The sequence below is a fragment of the Epinephelus lanceolatus genome, chromosome 8 (assembly GCF_041903045.1).
Source record: "Epinephelus lanceolatus isolate andai-2023 chromosome 8, ASM4190304v1, whole genome shotgun sequence".
Taxonomy (NCBI): Eukaryota; Metazoa; Chordata; class Actinopteri; order Perciformes; family Serranidae; genus Epinephelus; species Epinephelus lanceolatus.
Genome location: NC_135741.1, coordinates 12,713,801 through 12,737,560, shown reverse-complemented (window position 1 = coordinate 12,737,560; position 23,760 = coordinate 12,713,801). Strand labels below are relative to the sequence as shown.

Sequence of the window (23,760 nt, the reverse complement as noted above, 5' to 3'; positions counted from 1 at the left end):
TATAAGCTTACAATAAGGTTAGTGAAGTCTATTTTAACCCTTTCATGCATGAATTACTACAACCTCTGTCAAGATTTTCCTTTCTTTAGTGTTTCATATTCCTCTTTAGGCAGGAAAACAAAAATTATGAAGTTCATTTTTTAAACATGCATTTCTGCAAAGGAGTTTTTCACATGTTCACTCGAGTGGACAGCATGTGTTCAAGTTTCACACAAAAAACTACATATGTAAACCAATCAAAAATTGTTATACATCATGTGAAAATATAAAATAAGATAAGATAAAACTTTATTGATCCCACACCGGGGAAATTCATGTTACAGCAGCTCAAATAGCACAGATAGAAAAGCAGGTTGAATGGCAATAGAATACATATAGAATAAAGATAAAATACAAAAAGATACATATCAGAACTAGAAAAATATAAAGTACTAAATTTAGACACAACTTTACACTCAATACTATTTACACTATATACACCTTTCACTTATGCACATGAGTGAAAGGTGTATATAGTGAATGCTGTTAAACTAGTGTGTTCACATTGCTTTAACAAATTCTAATACTGTTCAATGCCGTGCAAAAGCGTTAACCTTTGCTCCTGACTCCTCAGCTTCTCCCCTTTCTTTCTACTCCTCCAATCTGTACCTACCTCCCCTCTCTCTCATTTAACACCTTCCTCTTCACTCCTCAGCCTCCCACCCATCTCCTCCTGTTGAATATATATCATTACATTCTTAAAACATAAATCAATTGATTTACAGCCATGAAAGTCACTGCAGATGAAGTACAAGGTTGCAATGATACATGCATGATGCCCAGTTTAGTGGACAGATGGTTAGTTTCCTCACAACATATAATCAATATTTGGAAATGTAACACTCTATTAGATGTTCCTTGATGTTTCCAGATTTTATTCACCTGCCAGGAGCTCCTATTATAGAAGCATTAGCAAGATATTCTTGAGCTGCACAACATTTCTGGCATTCTGTTGGCCATGTTGGTTTTGAGAGTGTTGCACTGACAACACCTGGCCAGTGGGGGTCAGTGTATGACATGACGCACTGGGGTCCACTGTTGTGACTTAAATGCAGCTATGGCATCAAAACTCATGTATATACAAGAAAATGGCTTTTAAATAGCTGTCCACCGCAGTGACCACTACATGTGAAAGGGTTTTAATTTCACTCTTTTAAAAAATATATATATAAAAATGATCTTTCTGAATCCTGTGTGTTCTGGAATACTGGTACAGAGAAAATTATACATTTATTTTATTACTGCATCTATGTAAATTTCTTCTGGACTGTTGAACATGTTTTTGAAATGTGTGGAACTAAGATTAGTTTACAAAAAATAAATGTTTTTTTTTATTGTGGAAAAAATGATCTGGACAGAGATAATGTTTCTATCTTGACTCTTTCCATTTTACTTGGATACTTTTGCATTTATAAATGCAAATGGTCTGAAGGGAAGCCCAATATCCACCACTTCAAGCATGAACTGAAACTGTACTTTAAAATACCAAAAGGCCTGCGAAATCAAAAAGCCATGGGTATTCACAATCACTAATTTTTAGAGTATCTTTACACCTTTTGTTCTTTTTTATTCTACTCTTCCACCCTTTTGCATTCTTTATGCCAATTGAATAAAGGAAAAAAAAACATGTTTATATTTGCATGTATTTTTTTTTCACTTTAGCTTGTATCATCAGTCGCACAAAAACGTATGAAGCAACACATCCTTTATTGAAATATGGTTCAAATAGTCTTAAAAAAAATCATACAAGTACAGTTAAAGTAGGCACCATGGCGTTACACAAATTGAGTAAGGTAATAGAAAACATTATAGCATTATCATTATTATTTATAAATTTCAAAAAATCTTCTAAGTCACAACTTAATTCACGTTTTAACAACTGTTTCAACTACAGTGACAGGAACACTTTGGCAACACATCCATAAGCAAAACATATATTAATGTAAAACTGGACTTTGAGGTTTGCTCCCATACAGACACACAAAGTCAATAGTAAAGAAATCTGTGCTCCCTGAAGATATGCCAGAACAAGGCTTGCATCAGCGAAAAAGCAACATTTGTAAGTCAGTGTCAAGGGTTTAAAAAAACAGCTACTCCTGTTCAGAAAGCGCTGGTGTTCCCTGTGTCTCAGCCTCAAGCAAACGGCCCTCCTCACTGTCTGACCCCTGGTTCAGACTGTCCAGTAACGCCACAAATGGACTGAATGAGTCGTCCTCAACACAACTATAAATGACGTACAGGAGGCACGCTACAATGAGAAAGACAAAAATCTGTATGTGGATGGGCACGAGGCGGCGCTCCACCTCTCGTCTCTCCAAGGTCGTGGGACTGGCAGGAGTGTCTGGATACACATACTGGACAGGTCTGCCTGCCGCCCCCTTGATGGGTCTCCGACGTGTGGCGCTGAAACACAACAGGTGCTGATAATCCAATCGCAAATCTCCTACCATGTGTTTGCATGTGCTGCTATGCAAGCTGTCCACATGTCACCCACCGCCATTTCTTGCACTATGGTGAAATCTTATTTAACAACTTAAGTTTCTAATCAGCACATTGTAATAGTGTTGATGTGGCACTTACTAGATCCCAGTGGGTGTAGCATCAGTGTTTGGAAACATGTCTTTGGGTGTCTCTTTCACAGGCTCCTGACAAAGCTAGAAAAGAAATCATAAATGACTGTCAAAGTGGAGTAAAGGAGAGAAATGTCCCTGACCGCAGTCCCACAGAGACAGAGAAAATAGAGCAACTGGTAAGTTTTAATGTGTATAATCTTCTAGTTTGGTGACACTTACATATGAAAGGAGTTACACCAAACAAAGTGTGTTCTTATTATGCAAACACCCCCAACAAGTAGTATAGAATAAAACCAGAAAAAAAGCATGTGCCTTCATTTCCCATTTATAAGGTGACGCCCTGGGAGTGTAGTACAGGGACCGGTTCTTCATGGTGTCCACAACTGGCATGACCAGCTAAGGAAAGGAGATGTAACAGATTATGATTTCTGTCGTCTGAATTTCCTCCAGCCTTCATTTGCCTCTCCAACAACTTTAAAGGAATACTTCACCCCTAAATAACCATTTGTATTTCAATAACTCACCTTGAGTGACACTGAATTTGTGAGCATGCCTCTAAAAACGGAGATAGCTCTTGATGAATTGAAGTCATAGGATTTAACAACAGCAAAACTATACAAAAATATCCGTTCACAACTCTCACACAACTTGTACAGTGCACTCCAAGTCTCATTTATCCAGTCATGTGATCAGTTCTTACCAAACAGACGGCCCTTTCCACCAGGGAACTGAACTAAAAGGGAAACATATCTGTGCTCTCTTCAAGACCAGACTCCATTCACAAAAACACTAATTTTATCTTGCTGAACACAGGAGCTGTTGGTCTACAAATGCCTTAGTTGGACGTTTGTTTGTGTTATTATGTGACTTTGGTGAATGTGATCTAACCCTTCAAAACACCAAAGTCACACAATAACACTAACTAACTGACTGATGTGCAGCAGTACATCAACAGCCTCTGTATTCAACACTGCAAAATTACTGTTTTTGTCAATGGAATCTGGCTTTGAGAGCAGGGGTAAGTTTCAGTTCAAAACCCCATCAGAAAGAGGTGTCTGTTTGGGAAGTACTGATAATAAAACTGGATAAATGCGTGTTGGAGTATACTGCGTGATTTGTATGAGAGTTTATTAACGTATGTTTTGATATAGTATTGCTGTTGTTAAATGCGACCCCCTATGACTTCAATTCATCCAGAATATTGGATTCTTCATTCACCACATGCATGCAAAAGAGACAAAGTTTTCTTCCCAAATTCAACATAACACAGTGAATAATTGATGTACAAGCGGTCATTTGGGGAGTGAAGCATTCCTTTAACCACCACCAAAGTCTGAGCTTAAAGTGTGACTGAACAATGTGAGCACTACTGACCCTGTTGGACCGTGACCAATGCTCCTGCACATTGCTCCCATTCAACTCTCTCTCAGTGTCTGTGCTAGTGGAAAGTGACTTCCGACTCTCCATCTGTTGTTTAGAGTGAGAATGTACACGACTAAGTGACGCACAACAAAAATAAAATGAAATTAAAGGGTTGAAAAACATGTAGAATCAACTTTCCTCCTCAACCATTTGAGTGATGCTGAAGGCCTGAGAGGAAAACGATGAGCCACCATTGGATATGACTGACTGTGATCCAGATGGAAACTGCAAGGATTATCACGTTAACAGCAACACAAACACATATCATTCATCACAAAATCTATTCACCAGTGTGATACAAAAGCTGATAACTGTGAAACAAAAAATATCCCATTGGTGGTTTGAGAAGGACACACAATAAAGTTACAGTCCAAGCAAGGAATGCAGAGAATTTCAAATCCACAAGAGAGGTGAAATAAGACCAGCCTACCCCTGATCCTAATCCCGAGCGTTGATCTACAGAGGATGCTCTACTAACTCCTATGGCAATCTGTGAACGTTGAGGCCGACTCCGCTCTGATGATTTTACCGCATTCCCTGAATTCCACTTGGGACCGGGTTCCCTGATTCTAGAAGCACGAGCGCGCTACAAAAGGTCGACCCAATCAAACAAGGAATACAAAAACACATCAGTGTCCCCCTGAGGATTCAGATTGACAGGATTTCATGCAAAAGATATGAATATCCATAGTATTTACCAGCCTTGATGAGGGTACAAAGCACTGCGGGTAAACAAAACCACCTTTCTGAAAACACAACTCTACCTGTGAAAAGTCAAAAAGAGTGCTCCAAAGAGTGAACACTTTCAGTTAGAGCACAAGTTTACAGTTGCAATATGTGACCACTAGGTGGCAGTGTAGGGAAGATTTATGTCAATACAGATAGTAATGGCAAAAATGCAAGAAGATCTACTAACTAGCAGATAGCGTATGCTCTCTAATTTCAGACTATTCAGAAGGCACTACTCAGTAACAAAAACCAAAAATAAAAAGGTTTCTCACCTGACTACTTTCCTGTTGAGCCTGGTCTGCCTGTTCAACTGTGTCTTCTATCGCTCCTTCTGAACCTGATCAAGCCACAGAAATAATACAAAGCACATGATTATCTGACATCAACCATACAAATAAAAAATCCGGAAGAAAGAAAAACAAAATTTAAAGTCATACCCGACACCTCAGCCTCCTCCTCCCCATTTTCCTCGTCCTCTTCACTGTCGGAGTACAATACACCTTTCTCTGCTCCATTCACGTGGCCATGTCCCTCAGTCTGAAGCAGTGTCCTGAGTTTCTTCTCATACAAGGCTCGGGTGGAGGCTAGCATGGACAAATAGTAATAAAGCACTTAGTTTATTCAGACAGGGGCAAACAGACTAAAAAAATAGAGTGAAGGTGAAGATTATGCCATTTATTAAAACACAAAACTGCAATACTGACAGGAATTCTATTTCTGCAAAACCAACTTGAAGATGTTGTTAAGTGCAGCCTCACCGACTATGGGTCCAGCTTTAATCCCGCGTTCGAGCAGTGCGGCCTTGAGGTTGTCGTCGGTCAAACCACTCGGGTCGGGCACCTCTGCATCCTCCTCTTCGTCCTTAGAAAACAGAATTTGTTGAATTTACTGAGTGCTGTTCGAGACACGACAAAGGCTGCAGCTTGAATGCCAGCAGTATCCAGGTGTGGGATATAGAGCATGAAAAACAGTTGGTGGCTGCAGTTAACAAATCTGTTCAATATCCATCTAATTTTGGAACTCTATGAATCCTGTGAACAACCACAGAAGAAGAGGTAATCAGCTGATACTGGTTTATCAGATATCACACTGGCAGATAACTATGACAGGTTTATTGACTGTTATCTTTGTCACAGCTCCTAATAACAACACTCAAGTGATCCCTCAGCTATCAATGGGCCTGCTGCTAACCATTATTGTGATAAATGATTAATCTGCCAATTGATTTTTATTTAATCTAGTAATAGTCTGGTCTAAGAAATGTCAAAAAATAGTGGAAAATTTGTCATCAGTTTTTCCAGAGTACAGGGTGACATCTTCAAATTGCTTGTTTTGCCTGAGCAACTGCCCGAAACCCAGTGCAATGATGTTTAATTTCCTTCAATATAAAACAGAAAAAAAGCAGCAAATCATTAAATTTCAAAGGCTGCAACCAGCAAATCTTGAATAATGACGAGGACATATTGGCAGAGATGTAATTTAATATAATACGTTTTTTTAGTCTTTAATCACCTGGAAATAAGAATTGTTGTGTTTTTGATACCTTAGAATGAGCCGTTTAGATCTACATAGGAAGCAGGTCCTCATTTAAGAAGATCACCATGTTTCTACAGTAGCCAGAAGAATTTCACAGATTTTTAAAACTGCTTTATCAGTGTTTTTACTTGTTTGAATTATCAGGGTCTGTTTGTTTTGGAGAGGAAGACACCTCTGAGGATAATTCAGCTCCCAGTAAAAAAAACCCTGAATGTCCTGGTCTTAAGTTATCAGAAAAAAAGAAGAGCGTAGATTAGCACATGCTAGGCAAGCAGCCCATCTCCGACATGCCAAACAGCATTGCAAAAACACTCATTTGTAAACTTTTTTGGTGTTTTTACCGGTTTAAATCACCGGGTCTCCAGGTCTGTTTGCTTTGGAGAGGAAGAGACCTCTGCGGATAATTCCGCTCTCGGTAAATTATTAGAGAATAAGGAGAGTGCAGATTACAGGTGCTAAGCAAGCAGCCTGTCTCCAACATGTCAAGTAGCATCTGAGAGACACTTGTTTGTAACCTGAAACCGCTTTTTTAGTGTTTTTACACCTTTAAATCCCCCGGTCTGTTTGTTTTGGAGAGGAAGATCCTCTGCAGATAATTCGGCTCCTGGTAAAAACTTCTAAAATGTCTGGATCTTAAGTTATCAGAGAAAAAAGAGAGCACAGATTAGCAGGTGCTGGACATGCGGTCCATCTCCGGCATGCCAAAGAGCATCGGAGAAACACTCATTTTTATCATGAAAGTGTTTTTTTCAGTCTAAATCACTTGGTCACTGGGTGTTTTAAAGTGGAAGAGACCTCTGCGGATAATTCGGCTCCCAGTAAAAACCTCCTGAACAATGAACACTGAGAGAATTCTAACCAGGAGAAGTTTCAGCTGGTTGTGATCTGCAATCCTCACCTCTAGATGTCACTAACCTCCCTAAATATTGCACACTAGATCTTTCAACACTGAATATCAAACTATTTGCCAATTAATCTTCTTGACTACTTGAATAATTGCCACAGCATTTCAGCTCTACATATCCGTTTTAGGTCTTGGGTGCAAATCTTAGAGCAATTTCTAAATATGACACCTTTGCTGACTTCATATTAATTCACAGTAAAGGCTATTCCTAAATAGTCTAAACACAGTCTGTGCAAACAGACAGTCTTTCTACCCCATGACACAGCACAGAAACAACTTCCAGACCTCAAGTGCTGCTGCTCTTCTTGGCACACATAAATGAGTGTGACAGGTGTGGAAAGCAAATGCACAAGACTGCAGTGGCAGAAGCCAACTACAGAAACGTCTCATGTAAATCTATACCTACTATACAGCTGGTGGCTCAGTGGTCAAAATACTGAAGCAAGCTGAGAGGACTGACACTGACCCAGATCTCCCCCTCTCTCCCCTCCACAGCTGCTGACCTTGTGCAGCATCGGTTTAATTCAGTTCATACCTATTTACTATTACTATTACTATTAGGCCTGTAATTTTTATTATGCATGACGATCCCTCGTTATCAAATAAAATTGTTGGTGTCCTTGAAGGCAGCATTGTTGACAGATCTTTTACCAGGCAACACACTTGTAATTAAGTCAAATGACATTTGTGTTATTATCAGATAAGTAGGAAAACACTATTCTGTCACTACTGGTCTGTCACATTATACGGATGACCGCAGTAGTAGTACTGACATAATGTTAAGCTGACACAGAGTTGCACGTTGTGAATTATCGTTATAAAAAAATATTCTGGCTCAACACCAATAGTTTGATCAACTCACTGCCACATCTTGATCTCGATCCTCCTCCTCGTCGCTGGAAAAATCCGCTGCGTTTTTCTGATCGATGTGTTTTAAGTGCAGCTCCACATAGACCTCCTTTTTGCTCTTGGCAGGTGGCAGCGCGACATTGTGGGCAACTAAATCCGACTTGAGTCTAGACTTAGAGAGGTGAGCCGGGTTCTCCACAAACAGCGACATGTCACAAGGACGACGCAGAAAATACAAAGTAGTTAAACGTCAGTGCCTAGCTGTTCTTTATATTTATGTAAAAACGTCTTTCATAGTAAGTTGGACAAATACCAAGCAGAGCTGCTCGGGGAAACCCTCCGGCTGTGGTGTGGGAATCACTCTAACTGGGAACAGCTGCAGCTGACGACTTGATTGACAGCACAGCAAGAAGCTAGGTTAGCTTAACTAGCATAACGTTACGAGGTTAGCAAGCTAACAGTCTGATTAGCTAACATTAACTTTTAAGTTCATTACAATTAAATTTAACTACAGACGGTTTTTAATGTTGAGAAACTATTAAATAAAAACTTAAAACAACTACAAGGCATGTTTGGTGTTCATTAGCTCTTCTATTGTTTTTTAGGGCTGTAATATTAACCATTAGCTAACATTAGCTAGTTAGCAAGCTGCGTGATGCGTTTACTGTCATGTGTCTACCCCTTTTGGTTATAACTAAAATCTATGGTCTAATGAATCTAATTTAAAGTTCAGAGCTCACAGCTGCCAATTTTAGAGAGAAATAATTCAATCAAATTAAATTAAATTAAATGGTCTTATTTTAACATATCTTAGACCTTTTTTATAGTAGGTGTTTATACTTTACATGGTGGGAAAAGCACAGGGATTAATAGCCTGGGCGGATTATGAGACAGTGGCCCCCTGGGCACAGATATGCCAGCAAGATGCACAAACTTTGCAGTTTTGCCTCCTTTTTTTGTTGTTGTTTTGCTTCTTTTTGTTGTTGTGCATCTTTTCTAGTTTTGTGTCCCTTTGAGGTCAATTTGTGTCTTTCTTTGTTGTTTTGGGTCTCTTTGCAGTGAAGTCAGTTGCAGACTGAGTCAGTTGTTTGGTCGAAATTCTCACATCTAAAATAGTTAAGACCTCACATTGTTAAGTCAATCACTTTTGCACGCTGAAGGATCAGAAAATGCATCTGAAAATAAACTAACTCAGTGTGCAAAGGCCTTGAGTCCGACACTTTCGTCCTGCATTAAACTTTTTGGTACAGGTTTGATTTTCTTCAGTGATTCAGTGATGTAACGTTAGCGTTGTCATTCTTTCTGGATTTCATGCATTCATCTTACTGCAGATTGTGGGGGTTTTTTTCAGGTGGTTTAACAAGGTAGAAAAAGAGAGAAATGGCTGATTGTTCTGTGTATACAAATGTGGATCAAAACCTTGTGTTGGGTGCTTGTGGAGAACAGGAAACAACAAGATCAACAGGAAGGCAATCTAGGCATTTCAAAGCCCTGACAAAGACCTGCAGTGGTTGAAACATGCTGTTTTTTTTTAATGATTTAGCCACTACTACTACTTATTATTTACTTTCTAGTTTATATTTTTTAGAGTGCCTGGATTGCCTTCCTGTCAATCCTGTGATTTAACAAGTTAGTTGCGTTGCCTTGTGGCGCAGACACAAGTCTCATGCACTCTTGCGTATGATTTGTTCTCTCCTAAATCCAAAATATTTCCAAACAACAGATGATGACAGTTGATGAACGGGTTATTTTCGCTCAGTCTGTCTGCAGCCGCAATATTCAGGAAAGTTCAGGCTGCCGCTGCAGGGTGCATGAGTAGTGGACAGCTCTTCAAAAGTGGAGTTTGACTGCTAGTAAAGGAAGGGCTTGATTTACTATGCAGCAGAGGTGTCTATGAGCGGAGCACACATTTTAAAAGTCAGTATCACAGCCTATCGTCATTTAATTGTGGGAAGTCAAAATCGTGATCGTGATTAAAATGCGATTAATTGTGGTGATTTTGAGTCTCTTCCTGGTTGGTACGTTTAATAGTAATTTGAGTGACATTTTGCAGATGATGCCCTGGGCCTGTGTCCAGTAGGCCTGTTCAGCAGCCTAATCAATTCATGGTTATTAGTAACATCAACAATGTCTTTGTTCTAGTCGAGCTATGATAGTGTGACAGTGAGCAAGTAACTTAATTTATTAAAAATACATTTTGTTTTTTACACCTGGACTTCATCAAAATGTCTTCAGCCTATTGGGAAACCCACATTTGAATGGTAGTTCATGCAGCTGGATTTTCAGTGCAAACTCCTCAAGCTAAGCCATTCCCATTGAAAAGACTGTTCACCTTTGACCCCCCAGGTTTGACCCAGGCTTTGGTCGCTGTTGGTGTCGGGTCATCTCTCTGGTACATGTGGCTGCTGCATTTTTACTGGAGTGATGCATCCGCCTCGTGCATGTCAAAGTGGTGAGTAGTTTCTTTCCCAACATCTGTTAACAAATAAAAAAACAAAATTAAACACTTGTTCAGGTGATTGTGTAAAGCAGGGGGTGCCAAATGTGTCCCCAAACAAACACCTACAACAGGCATCTGTTCAAACTAACACTTTGATTATGTGAAAAGCTTGCTGTAAAAAATAAATCATCAGTGGTCAAGAAGTAAACCTGCTTTTTGGAACAGGCCTCTGTTGCTTTTAGAGATCTCATCAGTATGAAATAAGTGAAATCCCTCGGTAGGTTAGAATGAGTCATGGTTACCCACACCAGGGGGTGTCTCAAAATATGATTATTGAACCCGTGTGGACAACTGTGTGGAGCTAAACTCAACAACCCTTCCCCTCTAACATCTGCTACTGAAGTGACTGCTGTTTTCTGACAGTTATCCCGCTTCGTGGAACAGGTCCCTGATTTAGGGGAAAACAGTCGGCAGGCACCACAAATAATAATTACAGAGGGGGAGTTTTTATAGCGAGGAAAAACAAGGAAAAGAAAACAAAATGTAACAGTGTAAGACGTCCCCGCAGAATTGTATTCCTTAAATACCACTTTATGCCAGTCAAAACATAAACAGATGAAGCAAAATGGATCCCATAAGCCATGGATGGGTTTGTTTTGTTTGCCTTTGTCGCAAATCGTACAAAACAGCTAAAGGATACTTAATTAGACAACTTTGCTATCTTGCTGCTTTGTGCATGCAAATATGAAATGACAAGACAGCAGGTGTTTACATCGCATTGCGGTGATGTTTGAGTTTGAGTTGAGCAGACTTGATTGCCTGCTGTGCTGTTTACTGTTGAGATCTTGAACTGTACCAATTTTAGATTAGATCAACACATTGTGATGTGAGAAAAACAACATTGGCTTTCATTGTGGATCTCCAGAGAGATGAGGGGATTGAAATTGCCTTATTGGGATCCATCAGTTGTGAACGTGTATACTGTTTTATTATTACAGTTAAAGAAAACAGGCCCATTTGGTCTTTTTTGATACATTTTTCCTCTTAATTGTGCAGAGCCACTTTTGCATATTAATACACTGTGTTGCAATTGTTTGTCAGCAGCTTTAGCCAATGATTCAGAGCTGGTAGGTCGGGAAACTGCTGCGATATGTTAAAGGTTCCCTGTGGAGTTTTTGACCTCTGGAAGCGCTATGGAGCTGTTTTACTATGAGTGTAGCCCCTTTCTGTGTGTTGTAAGGCTAGTTTATACTCCATATACGTACAAAAATAGATCGCTTTTAGAAAACATGCACAAATATGGATGACATGAACACAAAGTACAGACAGAAGGCTGCATCCGTGTCGGTATACATATCTAATGTTGAGCATAAATGAGCCCTTTTGCTTGCGCACAAGAATGCATGCGCAATGGTGACACAATTCACATTCCTGTCAGTACTTTCACACTATTGCAGGGATCATAAAGTGGTGGTAACATGCTAAGATATGCTATAATAGCCCCATTCCCACCAAGGAGTACAGTATGGTTCAGTTCAGTCCATTTCCACTGTGAAAAGTTGTGGATGGTACCAATGGAACTGTCCCGTACCGTCCCCATGTTTGGTCCCCCCTCTGTTGGGGTACCTAGCACACAGATCTGGTACTAAAAGGTGGAGCTGTGAACACTGCAGTCTGATTGGTTAATAGAGGACGGTCGCTCTGCTCAGGGCTGAGTTGTGGCTGGTTTTGAGGCTCATGTAACCACTGTTCATACTGTGGAGAGTTTTATTAGTAAACTGTAGCTATAAAATGAGAGGATGTTTTGCTGCCTCTCACAGCAGCTGGAGTTGGAGGGAAAAAACGAACTTAATTCACTGGGCCAACTGCCCGCAACTTTTAAAGTGGAACCTTAACTTGGTCTAGGTACCATGTCTGAAGGGCTACTTTTGGTTCCAAAGGTACAATACCGAAAGTGTTTGGTGGAAATGTGGCTAATGTGTTACCTTTGCCTCATGTCATGTCAATTTGCATGAATTGACAACTTTGACCATTACTTTAGTTTTTATATGACATACGCTTTTAGTAATGAGCGTATCTTCAAGCGTTTATTTATGTTAATTTCGGCCAGGTTATGTGAATTGCATATATTCTAATCCTCACTCAGAGAAAAAAAAGCATTGTGGTGCATTGTTCCTGTGGGCTACAGCAACACTAAACCCCCAAGCTTGCCTGAGAAGGACTAAATGTACAAACCCGCTATTTTTAAATATCTCACTGAGAGACTCTCACTGCAGCCTGTTTTGTTTTGTTCTGAAAATGTCAGCATGCAGCCCTGTTCTGTGGACTATAAACGAGGTGGATAAACAAGCGCAACCTTAAACCACCACATTTAAGAGTACTGTTTGCAGTGGAAACGCTAGGGTCTAAGTACCAAGTCTGAAGGGTACTTTCGGTTCCAAAGGTACCATACCGAAAGTGTTTGGTGGAAACGGGGCTAATGTGTTACCTTTGCCTCATGTCATGTCAAGTCACCTCATACACTACGTCTTCATGGAAACAGCGATACAATACGTATAGAATGTGAAAAGGTATCGTGTTTGTGGTTTGCAGAAATGTACACTTCCAACATTTTCTTCTGGCAACTTGGCTGAGAAAACTCCTCAGGGCACCCAGGCAGAATATCGCTGTTAAAATTACTAAAATACTGAGAATACCTTCGAAATATTTTACTGTTACCATTTTGAACATATCAGAGCAAAGAAAAAAGTAGATTTAAAGTTTGAATTGTGGCATTAAATATGGGTCCATGTCATTGGTTCGACAGCCCATTGGTTCGACATCCCATTAGTCCGACTGTCCGCGGTGCTGAACGGCTCGCGGCGGGCGTATGGTGCGCCGCGACCAGCTTGAGGCAGAGCAGGCTCACGGCTTATGTGTTTGTCACTTTCTTTTCCATTTTAACCCACACCATGATCTTTTCCTGACCCTAACCAAGTGGTTTTTGTGCCTAAACCTAACCAGACCTTAACCACAGGGCATCATGATGATTTCGGAACGGACTTCGGAACAATGAGTTTAATATGGTCGGAACAATGGGATGTCGAACCAATGGGCTGTCGAACCAATGGGCAGTTCCCTTAAATATTTAGACTCTTTCACAGATTGTGTTTGAAAGGCATACAAAAAGGTTTAAGTCAAATTATTTAAAGTGGTCTGAGACTTGACACACTCATATTTGCTTTGCACAGAGAATAAAGATGTGATTCAAGTAGTCTGATATGGATACTTCCAAGTTCAAAGTCAGGAGATATTCAACAAAGAGTTATTGCGGTCAGAAGCCTGAATGCTCTTGGAATCCTTTTGAAAAATCTCCTCGACAGGGAGGGGGTAGGAACCATGAGAGGCCACGTTTGAAGGGCTTTATACAAGAGCTTTGATGGCTCAGCTGGCTCGTACCTATGATGATACAGTTTAAAGTTAATAGTCTTGTTGCATGGTGTCCTCTTCTGGCCTCCATCAAAAGTGATAATATTAAAATCCAAATTACCATTTAGCAGTCAGTGCCAGCACTACATCAAGCCAAAATTACAAAGGCTGTAAAGATTTGGAATTCATAAATGTAACTTTTCTTTTCCTTTTTTGGTGACTGATATTATGCAGTTCAGCATACAGTAATCTTTATAATACTCCAGCACACAATCTCTGCTTGTATCTGGATCCCACTTCACTTTTGGTTAATGAGAACCACAATGAATACTGAACAGCCAATAATTCTTTCTCTCTGGTCACTGGAAATTAGACAAATGAACAAAGTAAACAAGATGAATGAGAAGATTACTACTTTTTCAAATTATAACCTGAATCAAGAAGAGAGGCAACTAACTGGATGGCAGGTAAGTTATGGAGATGTTTCAAAGTGTTTTTGGTTGAAAGAGCTGAAGACAATAACGGTCGCCCCCAGAAATGTTCATATCTTTCCCCTTTATAGGCTACTTTGCAGATTTTCTACTAGTTTTGTATCATAACAGTGTGGTTAGTATGTGTAAATGAACTGCGGTTCCCTCCATCTAATCAGCACCCAGGGGCCGTATTCACAAAGCTTCCTCGTGTTAAGAGTTGCTCCTAGTGACGAAATTCTAAGAAAATTCTTAGAATTGTGAGGTTTTCTTAGAATTACCCCTTAAAGTTAAGACTTGGTCCTTGTAAAGATAAAAGTTATTCACAAAGCTTTTTAGACCTTAAAAGAGGTGAAAAAGACCCTTCATGATGGATACAAACAAGGACACGTGTACCCGGCCCGGAGGGTTACCGGGGCCCCGCCCTGGAGCCAGGCCTGGGGTTGGGGCCCGTGGGCGAGCGCCTGGTGGTCGGGCCTTCGCCCATGGGGTCCGGCCGGGCCCAGCCCGAACCGGCTACATGGGCTCGTCCCCCTGCAGGCCCACCACCCGCAGAGGGATCCAGAAGGGTTCGGTGCAATGTGGATTGGGCAGCAGACCAAGGCGGGGGCCTTGGCGGTCCGATCCTCGGTTACAGAAGTTGGCTCTTGGGACATGGAATGTCACCTCTCTGGCGGAGAAGGAGCCGGAGCTTGTGGAAGAGGTTGAGCGCTACCGGCTAGATATAGTCGGCCTCACCTCGACACATAGTTCCGGCTCTGGAACCCTAGTCCTTGAGAGGGGTTGGACTCTCTCCTTCGCTGGAGTTGCTCCGGGTGAGAGGCGGAGGGCCGGGGTGGGCTTTCTGATAGCCCCCAGACTCTCTGCCTGTACGTTGGGGTTTACCCCGGTAGACGAAAGGGTTGCTTCCCTGCGCCTTCGGGTCGGGGAACGGGTCCTGACTGTTGTCTGTGCTTATGCACCGAACAACAGTTCAGAGTACCCACCCTTTTTGGAGTCCCTGGGACGGGTGCTGGACAGTGCCCCGACCGGGGACTCCATTGTTCTGCTGGGGGACTTCTACGCTCACGTGGGCAATGACAGCGGGACCTGGAGGGGCGTGATTGGGAGGAACGGCCTGCCCGATCTGAACCCGAGTGGTGTTCAGTTATTGGACTTCTGTGCGGGTCGCAGTTTGGCCATAACTAGCACCATGTTCAAACATAAGGATGTCCATCGGTGCACATGGCACCAGGACAGCCTAGGTCGCAGGTCAATGATCGACTTTGTAGTCGTATCATTTGACCTGCGGCCATATGTTCTGGACACTCGGGTGAAGAGAGGAGCAGAGCTGTCAACTGATCACCACCTGGTGGTGAGTTGGATCAGATGGTGGGGGAAGACGCCACGCAGACCTGGCAGGCCCAAACGAACAGTGAGGGTCTGCTGGGAACGCCTGGCGGAAGAACCTGTCCAGATGATCTTCAGCTCCCACCTCCGGGAGAGCTTCAACCGCGTCCCGAGGGCAGAGGGGGACATTGAGTCCGAATGGGCCTTGTTCCGCTCTGCCATTGTCGAAGCGGCAGTTGCGAGCTGTGGCCGCAAGGCCGCTGGGGCCAGTCGCGGCGGTAATCCCCGAACCCACTGGTGGACACCAGAGGTGAGGGGAGCTGTCAGGCTGAAGAAGGAGGCCTACAGGGCATGGTTGGTCTGTGGGTCTCCGGAAGCAGCTGACGGGTACCGGCGGGCCAAGCGGAGCGCAACGGTGGCAGTCGTTGAGGCAAAAACTCGAGCATGGGAGGAGTTCGGTGAGGCCATGGAGGAAGATTATCGATCGGCTCCAAAGAGGTTCTGGCAAACCGTCCGGCGCCTCGGGGGTAAGGCGGCAACTTGCTCACACTGTTTACAGTGGGGGCGGGGAGCTGCTGACGTCAACTGGGACATTGTCGGGCGGTGGAAGGAATACTTTGAGGAGCTCCTCAATCCCACCAACACGTATTCCAGTGAGGAAGCAGAGACGGGGGTCTCGGGGGCGGGTCGTCCAATTTCTGGGGCAGAAGTTGCTGACGTAGTGAAACAACTCTGAGGCGGCGGAGCCCCGGGGGTGGATGAGATTCGTCCTGGATATCTCAAGGCTCTGGATGTTGTAGGGCTGTCCTGGCTGACACGCCTCTGCAACATTGCGTGGACATCGGGGGCAGTGCCTCTGGAGTGGCAGACCGGGGTGGTGGTCCCCATTTTCAAGAAAGGGGACCAGAGGGTGTGTTCCAACTACAGGGGGATCACACTCCTCAGCCTACCTGGTAAGGTCTACTCCAGGGTGCTGGAGAAGAGGGTCCGGTCGATAGTTGAACCTCAGATTGAGGAGGAGCAATGTGGTTTTCGTCCCGGACGTGGAACCGTGGACCAGCTCTTTACCCTCGCCAGGGTGCTGGAGGGGGCATGGGAGTTTGCCCAACCAGTCCACATGTGTTTTGTGGATTTGGAGAAGGCTTACGACCGTGTCCCCAGGGGCATCCTGTGGGGGGTGCTCCGGGAGTATGGGATTGGTGGCCCCCTGCTAAGGGCCATCCAGTCCCTGTACCGAAGGAGCATGAGTCTGGTTCGCGTGGCTGGCAGTAAGTCGGACCTGTTCCCGGTGAGGGTTGGACTCCGCCAGGGCTGCCCTTTGTCACCGGTTCTGTTCATAACTTTTATGGACAGAATTTCTAGGCGCAGCCGAGTGGTGGAGGGTGTCAGGTTCGGTGACGGGAGGATCTCGTCCCTGCTTTTTGAGGATGACGTGGTCCTCCTAGCTCCTTCGAACAGTGACCTCCAGCTCTCGCTGGGGCGGTTCGCAGCCGAGTGTGAAGCGGCTGGGATGAGAATCAGCACCTCCAAGTCTGAGGCCATGGTCCTCAGCCGGAAAAGGGTGGATTGCCCACTCCAGGGCAGGGGGGAGGTCCTTCCTCAGGTGGAGGAGTTTAAGTATCTCGGGATCTTGTTCACGAGTGAGGGTAGGATGGAGCGGGAGATTGACAGGCGGATTGGAGCGGCGTCAGCAGTGATGCAGGCGCTTAACCGGTCCGTTGTGGTGAAGAGGGAACTTAGGCAGAAAGCGAAGCTCTCAATTTACTGGTCAATCTACGTTCCAACCCTCACCTATGGTCACGAACTCTGGGTAGTGACCGAAAGAATGAGAATGCGAGTACAAGCGGCCGAAATGAGTTTCCTCCGCAGGGTGGCTGGGCTCAGCCTTAGGGATAGGGTGAGGAGCTCAGACATCCGGGAGGGACTCGGAGTAGAGCCTCTGCTCCTCCACATCGAGAGGAGCCAGTTGAGGTGGTTCGGGCATCTGGTAAGGATGCCTTCCGGACGCCTCCCTTGGGAGGTGTTTCGGGCATGTCCAACCGGGAGGAGACCTCAGGGCTGCCCCAGAACACGCTGGAGGGACTACATCACCCGGCTGGCCTGGGAACACCTCGGGGTTCCCGCGGAAGAGCTGACAGAAGTGGCAGGGGAGAGGACTGTCTGGGCTTCTTTGCTGAGGCTGCTGCCCCCGCGACCCGGACCCGGATAAGCGGAGGACGACGACGACGACGACGACGACGAAGAGGTGAAAAGTGAAAAACTGTTGGGAACAGGGAGGAGGACTTTTAAGAGGCTCAAGAGTTTCTTAAGCAGAGGAGAAAATGGTGGAAGCACAAAGAGTTCTGAGAAATATTCTCCAAACGCTGGATGACAGTAAGTAAATGAGATGCTACAGATTAGATTATGCAGGGATATTATTTGTGGTCAATTTCATTAGGGGTATGCACACATTTCACACCCAGCGCAATAACGCTATAACAGCAGAAAATAAATTATCACCATACTAAGATATTTGGTAAACTGGAAAAATGCAACACTTTCACAGTCAGCAGTTCATTTCATTTCCACTGGGTGCCCACACCTTGCAGGCTCACAAGAGGACATGTCTTTGACAACCAATTACATCTGTTAAATGAATGCATCACACCTAGCAACAGGGTCAACCACACCTCTGCACTAAGGTAAACGTTTCTGTCCTTTCCTTGCTAAGAGTTGCTCTGAGAACTTTCCTAAATCACTCCTAAGCTAGGACTCCTCGCTAAAAAAAATTAGGCTAAGTTAGGAGCTCTCGGAGACTGTTCTCAGAATGTTTCCGAATACGGCCCCACATCTCTCAGCTCAAGTTTGCTGGATGACGCAACTTTTGCTGGCTGTAGGGGCTGTTGCTCTAACTACAAATTGTACTTTCACATTTTCATATGGCCATCACCACAGACACAGAGAGTATAAAAGCAGATCTGAAGAGAGAACTGCCCCTCTCTCAAACTCGGACCAAACTCTGACCAAATGTTAAAACTATGCAGTGCTGATTAAATATAAACCAAAATTCTCGTACTGCATTGCCTATTCTCAAGAGATGTTAGGATCATAGTGTTTCCTGCATATTAAAAATGGAGGCTGAAAAAACAGAGAGATCAAACAGTAAAGCTAAGCAGCGCTGATCAAACATGAACCAAGATTTTGTAACTGCCTTGCCTATTTGTCACCTTTGAACATTTTCAGAAACATATTTTAGCTCACTGTTTAACTCTAATATGAGATCATCTGTGCGTTCCAATACCCATACTATCATACTATATAGTATGCCAGAGAAAGATTTAGTAGTAAATGCAGTATGCATTTGAAAATACCAGGATGTTCTACTACATCCAGTCCAGTTTTGCAGTATGCAAGCCAGCCATACTTTTCTCGCTATTCTGACCCACAATCCTCTGCACAGCGGATGATATGTCAACACGTGACCGCTTAATAGCTCACTGACAGCTGATTGACAGCTATTAGAAGTCGCAATGATGGATGACGGTGAATTCAATTAACTAATGGCCATATATATATATAATAATAGATTAAGTAAACAAAATAAGCTTAAATATTACAAGCAACAATAGGTTGTAACTATAAAAATTAAATGAAAGAGAAATGCAGATATAATTTCATAGTAGTAAATATAATATGTTAGAATCTACAATCTGTGCAGTTATAACTTTAAAGTTAAACTACATACATTGCAAAGTAACAACAGCAGATCTCTCTGATGATCTCTGTCTTGGAGAACTTGATAAGTGGCATTTGTTTAATCTCCAAGGCAACGAATATATGAGACAGAGGGTCAAAGTTCAAGGCGTAATGTTATGAGACAGTAGTATGTCCCAATTGTGTGCATACTTTTTAAGGACAGCTGCAGTACAAGTTTTTAAAAAGTATGTGATTTAGAACGCACTCCATTTGTATCCAGCTGGCCGCCATATTGTTTCCAGATAAGAAACTCGCATAATGTCACCTACCAGCATAAGTGTTAACAGGTCCATTGCAGCAGAGTGCATTCTGGTAGTTGTAGGTTTTCTACCTCTTGTGCAAAAGCAAATGCCACAGAACCTCTTCCTCAGTTTTTTCAGGTCAAGTAGCATCAATTACAAAAATGTCTGTCTTCTGCATAGATAGTCGAGATTCATGAAAAGACCATCCTCAGCAGTGGAATACTTCTTTAAGGTAATGTCACACCATTTTTTTCTACTTCTGAGTAAGATTTTTTTCTTTCATAGCTATGACGTATGTTAGTCTTCACATGCTGCTACATGTCATCACTGTAGAATAATAATATTTTCTAATTACACTTCTCTTATAACCACTGACCCTGGCTACTATGAAAGAGGGAAGGTTGGCTGGTGCAGTTGGACCATATCATGATTTTGCTGATTACCTCTGAAGTTATATTGTGAAGGATTTTAGTGGCATCTAGTGGTGAGGATTGTGGATTGCAACCAGCGGAAACTTCTCAAATGTGCCAAACTTGAACTCCCAGTTGGAATTACTTCAGTGTTCATTGTTCAGGGGTTTTTTACTGGGAGCCGAATTATCCACAGAGGTCTCTTCCTCTTAAAACAAACAGACCCAGTGATTTAAACCAGTAAAAACACAGAATAAAACCGCTTCACATCACAAAGCAGTGTTTTTTTTAATGCTATTTGGCTTGGCGCAGAGTGACTGCTAGTGTTAGGCGTACAGAAAATAACCATCACTGGAGTGAATGGTGTTGCCCTACTATTCTATTAATAATGGGAAAACATAAAGCATTGCATTAAATGTAGGTCTAATTGTTGCCAATCTGAATCAGCATACACATAAATGCTGTCACTGGCAGGTTCCTGTAGGTAAAGCCTTATTAGACAGTAATGATGTCATACTAAATAAACTTCAGCTAACACTGGTAGAACCAGAGAGGTGTCGCTCCCTGAGGAAATGGCGTGAAAACATTGTAATGTCCTCACAGGGGACCGATGACCGATCAGCAGGACAGGCTTAAAAAAATCCTGAACTTCCACTTTTAAATAACAGGTGGCGTAGAATATCACACAGTCATTAAATTAAACACAATCTCTGAATGTACGGAGTTGTGACTTCCACGGTAAACTTCCCAGCAGTCAGTAATACAAGCTCTAAGCTGTTCCTGGGAGTTGTGAAACGGCTGAGAGCAGCAGGAAAAGAACTGTTTCATTTCCTTGACCATCTGCTAAGACACAACTGTTATGAAAACCAGGCAGTCGTTTTCCAAAAATATCTTGAGGAAAATGTCTTAATGTTTGCTCCGAATCAATATATCTGGATTTGCCTCACAACTCTAAAAGTTGGATGCGAGGAAAGATGGATGATGTAGATGCTGTTGGCTGCAGATTTTGTCGATATCATTACTTAAAATGTAGAAATGTAGAAGCTACAAAATGCCACAAAAGCTTGACTTGAATTGAAAATAATTGCTGTTGTTCTTTGACTATCTTGAGCAGGGGTTAAACAGCATTTGCACATAGCAAAGACATCTTAAGAAGTACATTCTTCAAACAGTTCTTCGGGTGAACGTCCACTGTGTATCCAATGGCTTTAAACCCTACATGACATGTTAGAACGAACTCACATAGGAATAGAAAGCCATAAGACACAGCTGTGGTTTGATTTGGAGGAGACTGATACAAAATCAGTGACTGATATAGTTTGAGAGCGGCTGAGAGCTTGAAAACAAAAAGAGGAAAAAACAGGGGCAGGCTGCAGAGAGCATTCAGGATTTAAAACTCACATCGGCATGAATAATTAACTAAAGAAACTGTAAGTATTCATCTGAGGCCCAGGGGAGTAAAATGAAACTGTCTTGTTAGTCTTTAGACAGAGGGAATTGTATTTTTCACAGCACAAACTCAAATAAATTGACCCCTACCCGGTGCTTGAATCTCACAGCAATACCCCGCGAGCTATTCAATTCCTCGGGGGGGTTTACAGAATAATCTTTGATTAAATATGCCGTTTTAAATCAATGTCTGCGGGGAAAAGGTGCAGTGTTAATCAAAAGGGGGTTCTGTATCTGAATTCAAAACAGATTACGTAAAGTATTTCTATATTCTGTAGCAACCCCTCTGCTTGACTTCCACCAGCACAAAGGAGATCATTACCTCAGCATTTTGATTCAACCACTGGGCCCAGGAAGCCGAGCAGTTTTTATCATTGACCAAAACATTTTTGCAGACATTAACTTCACATTTCCATGCAGTAGCTCTTCTGCGTCTTTAATCAAAGCCACCATACTGATGAGTCAAGCATCATTACTGCACAGAAAAACTACTAATATGTTTGATTGATTTCTTAATTCACACACACACTTCCACAACTCTGTAACCTTACAGTAGTCAAATAAACACTGTAACTTTTCCATACACTGGGCTGCAACGCCAGACTGTTTACCACAATATTAAACTGCTGTAAGTGCCTTGGACCATTTTCAACCCCTCAGTGAGTCGAGACTCAGCACTCAAGCTATGCAGGCCAAATCTGCTCACCCAGATGTCTGCTCGGAAAACAGTAGCCTTTATAAAAACATGAAAAAATCTTGTGGACAGAGAGGAAACGGGGCTACTATGGAGGACAGAGGAGGCATTTGTTGACATTGTATCAAGTGCAACTCGGAGAGATTTGAGGCACAGAGGGGCCAGGTATTTGTCAGTCAGTGTTTCTTGTGCTTTTGCTGTCTCCAACTCAAACAACAAAAGCCCCATTGAGACAGCCTCCCTTTTTTTTCCTCTGAATAAGCACACAAAGCTTCCTGTACTAGGCTGCAACTGTCCAGTACTGAGAACCACTTCTGGTCGTCTTTTTATGCACCTGTTTCAAGTTGTTCTGGCAGTGCAAGGGAGCAAAAACACTCATTTTGTTTCATAGTTCTCATAACAAGATACTTTATTGTAAGACGTCTAACTATTTTGAGGTCGTCAGCCCAACAAACACTGAGCTGTTCACATACTTAGATTTATATCTCATTGGCCTCACACTTGCTGGACATTCACATGACCTCTGACGGAGAACATTACCCACAGATTGAAGGGAAAGTGTTCACTCAATCAGCCTTTTCCAGGTTTGAAAAAGACCAGTGCCACTGAGCTCCAGGGAGCCGGTTCTCATGCATGTCTCAGCATAAATTAGTAAAGCCCCTGTGTCAGACTCTGTCCAGACAAGAAGGTGAATCTCAGCCACAGGGAGGATTAGCTTTAATCCCTAAACATCGTACATGGTCCCTCTGTGCTGGCAGCCTGTTCAAGGGAATTGTTATTATCCAGATGTTTTTATTAGCTTAAGATTACGTTTAGTATATTTTCATACATTCCTCTGTTCTTTTGACAGAAGAGTTTGAGCACCAGAAATTGTAGATGCAGAGCTACAACAGTACAAACCACAATCTGACATTTAGACACTGGTCTTGAATGTAAAGATAAAGGGGTGGCACCTGATTTCTTTTCCTATGCAGCACTCCCTTTTCATATGTTAAAAACACACCTTAGCACCTTCCACTGCCAGACAAGACATCCAAAACACATTGAAAACACTGCATACAACACATAAAATCCCCCAGAGCATCAGTAAAAGCAGCTTCTTATCCTCACTGTCCTTCTTGAGGAAAACAAAACAGCTATTTTGCCCGTCACACTTTACACTTCTGAGAGTGAACGGTGACGTGCATTTAGTGCCGGATACATTCTCATGCTATAAATCTGACTCTTACCTCCTTCTCCCTCTCCTGCGTCCCTTCGCTGGAACGAGTATGGCATCCCCTCAGCCTAATACTGTATGGAGAGACAATGGGTAGTGGGGGGGGGAGGAGTTACTATGTGAGCAGGAGCGAGAGTGGGGAGACAGAGGGAGTAAAAGCAGAATGAAAACTGGGAGAGAGAGGGAGAGAGCGTGAGAGGGGAAAGGGGGCTCAGAAGGGAGATCACTCCCTCACAATACTCTCAAACCACAAATCTGACAAAACGTTACATGAATGGCAATTCTTGAACAACCCCCCCACCACCCCTCCACTAC

At 42.8% G+C, this 23,760-nt stretch overlaps 1 protein-coding gene across 3 annotated transcripts; it reads right to left on the bottom strand.

Moving 5' to 3' along the window:
* Window positions 1-266: 266 nt before the first annotated feature.
* Window positions 267-23,695, bottom strand: lemd1 (LEM domain containing 1). Of its 3 annotated transcripts, XM_078169859.1 has the most exons (12): window positions 23,459-23,695; window positions 10,385-10,527; window positions 5,522-5,624; window positions 5,201-5,347; window positions 5,036-5,100; window positions 4,733-4,798; window positions 4,465-4,620; window positions 4,175-4,259; window positions 3,987-4,081; window positions 2,925-3,008; window positions 2,620-2,693; window positions 267-2,442 (listed from the first exon to the last, which is right to left on the bottom strand). In XM_078169859.1, exons 2-12 carry the CDS (start codon window positions 10,448-10,450, stop codon window positions 2,130-2,132), a joined length of 1,254 nt encoding a protein of 417 aa, XP_078025985.1. In that variant the 5' UTR covers window positions 10,451-10,527; window positions 23,459-23,695; the 3' UTR covers window positions 267-2,129. The 3 variants fall into 3 exon arrangements, with proteins under 3 accessions (XP_078025985.1, XP_078025983.1, XP_078025984.1); XM_078169857.1 differs by lacking the exons at window positions 10,385-10,527; window positions 23,459-23,695 and adding an exon at window positions 8,066-8,566; XM_078169858.1 differs by lacking the exons at window positions 2,925-3,008; window positions 10,385-10,527; window positions 23,459-23,695 and adding an exon at window positions 8,066-8,564.
* Window positions 23,696-23,760: the final 65 nt, after the last annotated feature.